At 37.6% G+C, this 9,984-nt stretch overlaps 1 protein-coding gene across 2 annotated transcripts in view; it reads left to right on the top strand.

Moving 5' to 3' along the window:
- Nucleotides 1-9,984, top strand: part of CBLB (Cbl proto-oncogene B) — a 248,643-nt gene that overhangs the window by 213,274 nt on the left and 25,385 nt on the right. Inside the window, exons 14-17 of one of the 2 annotated variants that reach the window (XM_004706383.4) lie at nt 1,793-1,939; nt 5,436-5,533; nt 5,649-5,780; nt 8,619-8,759. In XM_004706383.4, coding sequence (XP_004706440.1) covers nt 1,793-1,939; nt 5,436-5,533; nt 5,649-5,780; nt 8,619-8,759 — 518 coding nt within the window. The remainder of the gene's footprint in view (nt 1-1,792; nt 1,940-5,435; nt 5,534-5,648; nt 5,781-8,618; nt 8,760-9,984) is intronic. The other variant, XM_045286202.1, reaches the window with a different exon arrangement.

Raw genomic sequence — 9,984 nt, 5'->3', positions numbered from 1 at the left:
AGGTCACACACAGTTCCATGTAATCGGTTCCCTCTTTCCTACCCAATGAATGACAGTGTTTTAAGGCATATATTTGTCTTTTCGTTTTTTTAATAGACAGCTTTTGGTTCTTAAAATAGTTCAGTTGGTTTCCATTTTTCAGTCCATCTAATACTCGCCTTCCCTGACACAGCAGATCTTCCAAGTTGAGTGCTGGCCCTCAGGTGCTACCTGCACGTTCTGGGCAGTAAGAGCTGCCTCCATCGTTGTCTCTTCCATCGTTGTCTCCTCCATCGTTGTCTCCTCCACCTCTGTCTCTTCCATCGCTGTCTCTTCCATCGCTGTCTCTTCCATCGTTGTCTCTTCCATCGTTGTCTCTTCCATCGCTGTCTCTTCCATTGCTGTCTCTTCCATCGCTGTCTCTTCCATCGTTGTCTCTTCCATCGTTGTCTCTTCCATCGTTGTCTCTTCCATCGCTGTGCACTCGTCTCACCGTAGACTTTCATTTGACTTCCAAGCTCTTGAAAACAAGCAAGAACTCAGAGATCGGTATTGGAAAAAATGCTTCAAGGAAGGATAAGAATGAGCGTTTGAAAGCCGTAGGAGAGGTTTCTACTCGATCGCTGAACTTCCTAGAGACTCGGATATGTGGTTGAAACTTGAAAATCTTTAGGTTTTTCAAAGTATTTTTTTTGTAGTGGGATCAAAGAAAAACTCTGAAAAATTGTTTTTATTCTAACTAGTAAGAAGAAAACAAAAGGAGCAGGTACTTACGGCTTCCTATACCAAACCCCTATTGCCCCCTCTATGGAAGGTGCTTCAAACTTGCAGTCCTTTGCTAAGTTTGGTGTTTGTTGTTTGGTTTTAAATGAAAACGTTGTCTAAGACGTTCATGATTTACAAAATAATTTAGATCTACATGTCTCACTGTCTTATAAACTGTTGACTGTCCAGAGTTCAGGAGATTGTGTGCGTCTCTCTTTTAGCAACATTAACAAGGTGAGGTTAAACTCTTTTAGCAACAACAATGGGAACAATGTGATATCTATGGTTTGGTTTGGTGTTTTGTTGTTCTTAATAAGTAAAATAGTCAAAAGTTTTTTTGGCTAATTAATTGATGGTTGTTTTACTCGTTTTTATTTTTTAAAAGCATTTAAAGGATAAAAGTAAAGTATTTTGTACCTCAGCGATGCTGAACAATAACATCCTATTATCAGCTTCTAATTGTTACACTTCTTCTCACTTATTTCTAGTTCCTGGGGTAGGGATGGGGATTGGAGGGAAAACACGTAACAGTTGTAATTATAACTTCACAGTGGAAACAGCTAAGTTCCATGGAATTAAATTGAATGTTTTTCCAACATCGGTAATATCCACAAGAGTCAAAGTGTTTGCCCCTTCGTTAAAGACTTCATTATCATATCAACCACCACACATGTTTTTATCATCTTAATTTGCCCATTTAACTCAAATTGGAGAACAATGCTCATATTTTATTAACATTTGAACAAGTCTACATTTTCCCTTGTAACTCTGAGGCATTTTTGCTTTAATTGCCAGGTTATCAGTTTTCCTTTTTGCACAATTTATAATTATAAGTACAAAAATGATTTTATTCCGTGGAGAGAATCTTAAAGGAATGAGAATTCTGTTCCTGTGCGTGTAATGACCGAGCGTCTTTTCCGATGGTGCTCTGTAATTGCGGGTGAACATAAACAGCACAGCAGCTTCTTATATTTAAATGTGCCGTATCAGACTTGCTTGGTATGAATTATTATACTTAAATTAGACTGCCTTTTTTCCCCTCTGTTAGATGTCTTGGGCCGTTAGCAAATGCCCTTTCAGAGAAAACCAGAGAACTAGTAGAGGAAGATGATGATGAATACAAGGTTCCTTCATCCCATCCTGTTTCCCTGAACTCACAACCGCCTCATTGTCATAATGTAAAGCCTCCTGTGAGGTAAGAATTCCGATCGCTGTTTATCACCTCACATCTGCATAAGCATTATCATTTGGGTGTGATTTTTTTCATATTTGGTTGAATCATATCTATTTAACAGAAAATCCTTGAGTTCCTTATGAAAACCTTATCTGCCCACATTTTATATATTCCTATTGTTGGCCTTACTTTCAAAAAAAACTTGAAGGATGTAGGCCTTCTGTTGATCCGAATCATGGGACTTAAATGAGGTTACTAATAAGTATAGTGTGCTATTCTATTATTAAAGATACTAATTATGGTCTAGTAAAATTTTGTTACATGAGGGCCCAAAACTAAACTCACAGCCATCCTGTCAAATCTGACCACAGTGCCCCTATATATTATATATTATATCGCATTGCCAAGGTTCCATGTGTTTGAACAGCCAATTTGCAGTTGGCAGTTAATTCATGCATTTTCAAACAGCTGCTTTCATGTGTTCTAAGCACATCTCTCACAAGGGAATTTAGCGCTTAGAAACTAAGGTGTTATGCCAACTTTACTTGAATTTTTCCCCATAATGTAGAGCCCACTATATTCTTATCCTCTCTTGATGTGCTACCTATTCCTCTTCCAATTGGAGAAGTTTTTTAAAAAGTTATTTCACGTAATTGCTTTTAATTTTCTTCCTAAAAATCAGACACTTTGACTTTTTTCTTCCATCAAATAAGAATATAAGGAATAGTTGGGGGGTTTTTTCTTTAATGAGAGTTGCTTGTTTATGCTCTATTGTGGGGACATTGTTGTGTCCCCTAGCACATTGAAATGACAGCTACTGCTAGGTATGTAAAAGATGGTAAACTATGCACTGGGTCATTAACTTGTCTGTAGATAAAACGATGATTTACAGACTTGGTATTTTGTAATTTAATATATATATTTACTCTGACTGCTGCCATATGGTAGTCAATAAGTCTACCCCAGCTTCTGCTTCTGCCCTTAACTGTTGGAGCTTCAATTTTATCTTTTGCATTTGTTTTGTTTTGTTTTGTTTTCTGCCACATCCCTAAAGCTGTCCTGGTCATATGCAAAAGGATTCCACGGTGCTAGCGGTCCAGCCTTCCTGCGTTCTCGTATCCCCGATTCATGGATAGGGCCACTGAACGCTCAGGCCGTCTATATTCCATTGCTTAGTGGACCAGCTCCTTTTGAGGTGACATCCATCAACCGAAAGCAGTTAATCCAAGCGCAGTAAAGAGAGAGTTGGAACCTACAAGAATATGACCCTTAGTCACCTTTCGTGCCTGCAGCTGAACTCACCCGATTGGCACAAATTTGAGCCAAACAGTAGACAAGTCTCTAAAGGGAACAGTGACTCCTGAGACTAATCATCCATTTAAATCTAAAAGCCAGTATGTACCCAAGGACAGAGTTCAGAAGGATTGAGACAGAAGGAAGACGGGAAACAGGAAGTACGATCAGTGAGCTTCATATTACGGAAATTGCAGTGAAAGATATGAAACCAAATGTGTATGAATTATTAGCTGTAGAGCTGTTGAACTTGTCTGTTGTAAGCATTTATCCAGTCCGCAATAAAAAGTTAAAAAGAAAAAAATTAACAATATTTTATATTCCAAGTATCACTTTGAGATAGAAAAACATACATTGGAAAAGTAAACAAGCTTAAAAAGATAAGCAAACATTAAAACAGACTGTTTAGGGACTGAATCTGGTGAGAGTGAGCAACTGTTTGTAGAATTGTCATCCAAGTGTAATAAGAGGCCCTAAGCCGGGCATCTTATCTCAAAGCCAGAAATAAAGGACATCTTGCTACTTGCCAGTATCTTAAAGATTCCTCTTTTCAAACTGTATCATTGAAAAGGCAAAGAAGTTACTGGGAGCCAATATATTATGCCAAAAGAACCAACCATCTGTCTACTAAAGTATCAGAGGGAAAAATATTCTTTTATATCAAATAGAGGTTTTTACTATTTCTCATTACTTTGGAGTTTATAAATGCATAGTAATTTTCAAAAGTTGAAATACAATGGCCGTTTCTGATCTACTTAGGATTCCTTTTTTTTTTTTCATGGCTAAAGAAATGGGGGGTATAATTTTAATTGTCACATCATAGTAGATGAGATTTTTGGTGGCAGGCCTCCCAAATCCTGAAAATAAATTTGAGTTATGACTGCCATTGCCATCTTTTTACTGTTGTAGAGAAGTAATAAATTTGATAATCCCAAAACCTAATTGGTATGAATCCCATTATGTAATTTGTTCTAGAAAGCTGATGGGTGAAATATTGTCTTCTTCAAAGCGCTCTTGACTTAGCTCGCCCCTCTCTTTTCCTTTTTCTAGGACATCGCAAGAAGTAAATTGTCAATCTGTAGGAAAAGCGAAATAGTAGATGAATAATTCAACTCAGTTTCAGTAAAAATGCATTGTTATTATTGAAAATTCAATGCTTGATAACTATTTTAAAATGAACCCTCTTCTGGTCTCTTGAAGACAAGTGGCCACCAGAGAGAATCGAAATGAATTTCAAATGAAGCACTTTTGTAATCCCAACTCAAATATCCCCTATCCTCTCCTGTATGCATGAGTTTCACTCTGCTCCAGGAACGCAGCGCAGATCACAGAAAGGCAAAATGTATACTGTGCTCCGCGCGGGTCTGTGAGCAGTGGGACTTTGGTGGGGTTCACTGCTACACCCCGCATGCTGAGAACAGGCTGTATCCAGTTTCTCCCGTTCCTGCTGCTGCTGCCTTCCCATGCCCCATTTTCGTCTTGTATGTTCATTGCATGTTTCTAAAGTATTATTGCCAACAGCAGCAAAGTAAATGTTTTAGTAAATATGACAAGTGGAGATACCCAAATTGAAACACACGTTATGCTGGAGTCTGCTAAAATCATTGTCCTCTAATAACAGTGAAACATTAAGTTCTTTGCTTGACCGCAGTGGTAAAATTACAGCATAGGCTCTCGGTCTTAGCATGTGCCTGTCAGACTGTTAATGGAATTACTCAAAGTTTAATAATTTTTCTGATTTTTGTTTGTTGTTGATTTTTTGGTTTTTTGCTTTTAAATGAGGAAAGTTTAAATACAGGAACAAAATATGGTTGTGGGTACCATCAATCAATAATGAAATCAATAGCACAGTTATATATTTTTACATCAGTACATAGTTTGTTTTTCCCTTCAAAAACTTGAGCAAGTTATTATTGAAGTCTTCTAAAGTAATATATTAATTCCACAGATGTTTTTAGGTTATGCTACCCTACCCTTAATTCTTGGTTTCATTTTTTTCTTTTTTAAGAGAGAGACTACTTATCTTTTAGGAGGTGTTTATTTCTGCTTTTTAAAAGAAGTAAGAATATGCAGATATTTTTACTTGTACTTTTTTCCAGAAAAGGACGCTAACTATAATTATAGTCTACCTTTATTATATGGCATTATACAAGATTCCTCAAATGGCTTTTAAAAGGAAAGTGGTTATCTGTATATAACTTTTGTGCTTTTATCTCTGCTTTAGGTCTTGTGATAATGGTCATTGTATCTTGAACGGAACACACGGTACCTCCTCAGAGATGAAGAAATCCACCATCCCTGAATTAGGCATATATTTAAAGAGTATGTATGAAATAAGTTGTTAATGCTTGCTGAATCTTAATGGTCAGACTTTAAAGGCAAAAGACCATCTCTTTGTTGTGCTGAAAATACATTAAGGTTTTGTGTTACCCTCTAGGAGGTGTTTGTGATTCAGCCTCTGATCCAGTGCCTTTGCCACCTGCCAGGCCTGCAACTCGGGACAATCCAAAGCATGGTTCTTCATTCAACAGGACGCCCTCTGATTATGACCTTCTCACCCCTTCACTAGGTTAAAATCTGTTTAAAACTTGAAACAAATCCACCTTAGCTCTCCATTAAGAACTGAATTGTCCAGACTCTGAGCAGTGCTAACTCACTGGGTGGAGAGCTCACCAGAGAGTAAACTGAGTTCTTCACATGATGACGGCTTTGAGGTTGATATGATCGTTAATGTTCGCATTTCGATGATTAAAACGATGGTGTAAGTAGTTGGACTTCAGCCAGAGTTGTACGTAGCTGTCACCTCACATAGTCTATAAAAACACACGTGATCGCTGTTTATTCCCTACGGTACTGGTAGTCTAGCGGTTTTCAAGTAGTGATGTTTACCTGAGATTATCTTTAAGTATAATTTTTAATAAATTTGAACTTACTTATATCTCAGTTCAAAAACTACCCACCCAGTTCCATGTATGATAACTAAACTTGGAAAATTGCAATGATTGTAACACACTAGTAATCTCTGTCTTATTCTAATCTTTTTAGCTACAATACATTGAAAGCATCTCATTTTTTTTTTATTTCAAATTATAATATAAAGAAATAGACTAAAAAAAAGAGAAAGAAATACACTAATGTGTGTGTGCGTGTGTATGCACATGAAGGCACATGCAGATGTGTACATATGTTGTTGGCTGATGCCCAATGTCAGTTTCAAATATCTGGAATCCTGTGTAGAAGACGTCTGACCTTTTTTTAGAAGAAAACAATTGGTTAGAAACATATTTCAGAACAATTCATAGTAATAATTCACAATCATGATGTTCGATGGAAACCTCTCTGAAAATCTGTCTAAATTGGTTATTACATCACCAGAAACATGGACTGAACCTTTCTGTTTCCCAGTATTGTTGGCTTGTATTTGAGTTAACACCATTTGCTCCAGTTCTCTAAGTCATAATTATTTAAAACTGCTTTTATTTACATCAGCTCCATTGAGCTTGTTAACACTTCTTTCACACTGCATGCTGGTTCTTGGCCTGTTATTCCAATCATCGTGATCTAGATCAGCACTGATCCATAAAATTTATACTGATGCTCTGAAAAACCAACTCATTGTCATCGTGACCCTATAGACTAGCGGTGCTCCACCAGTGGGTCATGACCCCTTTGAGGGTCGAACGACCCTTTCACAGGGGTCACCCAATTCATAACAGTAGCAAAATTACAGTGATGAAGTAGCAATGAAAATAATTTTATGGTTGGGGGGTCAGCACAACATGAGGCACTGTATGAGAGGGTCGCGGCATGAGGAAAGTTGAGAACCACTGCTCCAGACCAAGATAGAATGGCCCCTGTGGGTTCCTGACACAGTAAATCTTTATGGGAGTAAAAGCCTCATCTTTCTCCCTTGGGGTGACTGATGGTTTGAACTGATGACCTTACAGTTAACAACCCAACCCATAACCTACTTTGCCACCAGGGCTTCTATGATGATGTGAAGCATAGGTTCCCAAACGTATTTGGCTTACACCCTCACCCCTCTTTCTCAGGGTGGGGGAAAAACACCATTCATCCTTCTGGCAATTAAAAACTTACGTCGTGGCCCATAAACGGGGACAACGTGTAGGTGTCTGTTTTGCAGCCTCCTAGAATTTTCTGCTCCTGATCAACAGCTCACTGAATGTTGCTTTCTAATTCTCTTCTCCCTCATCTAATGTCTGTATCTTCCTCATGGGATGTACACTTTGGAACCCCACTTATATAGCAACTTGTCTTAGCCTCTCTTCTGAAATAAAACTTCCTGCTTGGCTCAGGGCATTGTGATTTGGATCTTTATATCTCCTCTCTGTGTTAGGGTGCTTGGCATTTAGGGGCTGAAGAAAGATTTGGATGAGTATAATTAATATAGCCAATAGAGGAAGATTAGAATTGATAGCAAAGCTCTGTCTCCTGTATCTTCAAATATTTTAAATTATGTAAATAATTATTTTCCAACTAGAAAATATTTTTCCCAAGGAATCTTGATGAATGGTAAGACTCCTTTTCTTTAAACTAATCCTATGTAATTAAGCCACTAAACTTAATTACAGGATATTATTTTTACTATTGGGATATGCAGATGTTTCTTTAAAAGTTTTGCTTCACGTATATTTTCTGCAGCTTGCAAAAAACGCACTGCCATTTTTTTAAAAGATTGATAATGATATTAATCTAAGGAAAACTATGAGCATAAGAATAAGAAGTGGTAGAGGGAAAAATAAATATACATAGAGCATAATGTAAAATTCTGTGCTTACTAAATCCTAGAAATATACAAATGTAACAATTAGCATTTGGAACTGCAAAATTGTTCTATATTTAATATTTCCTTTTAAGAAATATCAGAGACAAAATTAATATTCCAGAGATAAAGTAATATATGTAGCTTCTATATCATTTGATTGTAGATTGAAAGTAGGGAGGTTTAATTTAAAGTCCAGTAGAATTAACATTAAACTAATCTGGACTAGTGTGGGACATCAAACTATCTATGTAAAGTATGACTTGTAATTCGAGCTCTGAACTCTGTTATACTTAGGCTGTTGTTCTGATGGTGTGGCCGATACGGCGTTTTAGATGCAACTTCTATTGTCTTAATATCATAAAGGTCATAAATGAACCGTAAATTATTTCATAACCTGCTCAGCTGCTTTTCAGTAATCCTACAAAAGAAAAAGTCTGTATGTGTGTGTCCAGACACTCACAAAATAGTGAAATCCCATCGTGAAAGCAGCACATTGCTGTATACAGTTCTTTTGAAGCTGCAAGAGAACGGCAGCCATTACTCTCGTTGACAGCGTGCATTTTGGTGAATGAAGCTCTGCTTTGATATTGATGTTGGACATTGACATTTCTTTAAATGCAGGTGAAGATGCTTTTGATGCCATCCCTCCGTCTCTCCCACCTCCCCCGCCGCCTGCAAGGCACAGTCTCTTTGAACAGTCAAAGCCTTCTGGCTCCAGTAGCCGACCCTCCTCAGGACAAGACCTTTTCCTCCTCCCTGCAGGTAGGTGAGGAAAGCCCACCCAAATGTTTCCCTTAAAGAAGAAAGCGAAAACAAACACCTCTAATCTCTTATTTTCAAGTAAACACTATGCAGAAAAATACCTAGGTGGGGATCAGAGCCATGGAGTGTGTCCAGTGGTTGATTGGTATGATGCTTAAAAAGACTAAGAGCAATTAGAACCATAGATTAAAAAGGGGCCTATGAAGATTACTCAAGCCAACTGCACTCCCATGTTATAAAAGACATTCATATATATGTGTGTGTGTGTGTATACATTCATATATGTCTTCTTCCATAAAGATTTACAGCTTCAAAGCCCTCTGGAATATTTCTATTTAGAATTGCCTTGGCCACAATGAGTTTGGTGTTTTGGATTTAATCTGTCCTGTTAGTAATAATCTGATCTGTCCTCAGATCAGATATATATATATATAAAAACATTCTTGAGAACCAAAAGAGCCAAATATTTGAGCAAATAGCGAGAGCAGCAAACTTGGACTCCTCATTTTTTGGTTTTAATGTCTATGTTTACCTGTTAGGTATCTAAAATTTGACTGTCTCTTAAGATCCTATTTTTTTTTCAAAAGCTAAGATTTTAATAAATTATGTTGACAGAATACACATGAAAACAAGCTTTTCAGCCATAACTAGATTTTACTGGTTTTTCTATTTTTATTTGTAATGTTTAATAGATCCACTCACAAATACTGTTCTTCAAGGAACAATCGATGCAGACTTATAAAAACAAAAGAATAAGTTACTAGTTAGAGGAAATGCCGTAGGGACCACGTCTGACCTCCTCTAGCTACACAAGGAAGAAGGAGCATCCAATTCCATAATCTGCCCGAAGGTGAATCCCCTGGGGCAGAGGTCAGGCATCCCTCGGTTCTCCATCCTTCTGTACCCTATTCTGACAATAACCATATTTACACAACTTTCAGTTACTCTGCTGGGTTTAATAATCTGTTGGTGTGGCCATATAGAATGCACAAACAATACTCATGATTATGGAGTCTGTTCAGGCAATTAGTAGATTATAAATCAGTAGCGAAAAATTTAAAGATACAGTCATTGTATCTGTAGCACGCAGGCCTCTTTGCAGACATGCCAGCAACCATGAGTCTCACTGCTTCTTGCCCATACTATCTATTGGGTTCTACTCCACTTGGGTAAGTGTTAGGAAGCTCCATTCGTGCTGGTAGATTTCCCAAAGGGCAGCCCATTC

The sequence above is a fragment of the Echinops telfairi genome, unplaced genomic scaffold (genome assembly GCF_000313985.2).
Source record: "Echinops telfairi isolate 266 unplaced genomic scaffold, ASM31398v2 ScPeMD7_6;HRSCAF=24_0, whole genome shotgun sequence".
Taxonomy (NCBI): Eukaryota; Metazoa; Chordata; class Mammalia; order Afrosoricida; family Tenrecidae; genus Echinops; species Echinops telfairi.
This window is presented reverse-complemented; position numbering and strand designations above follow the sequence as displayed.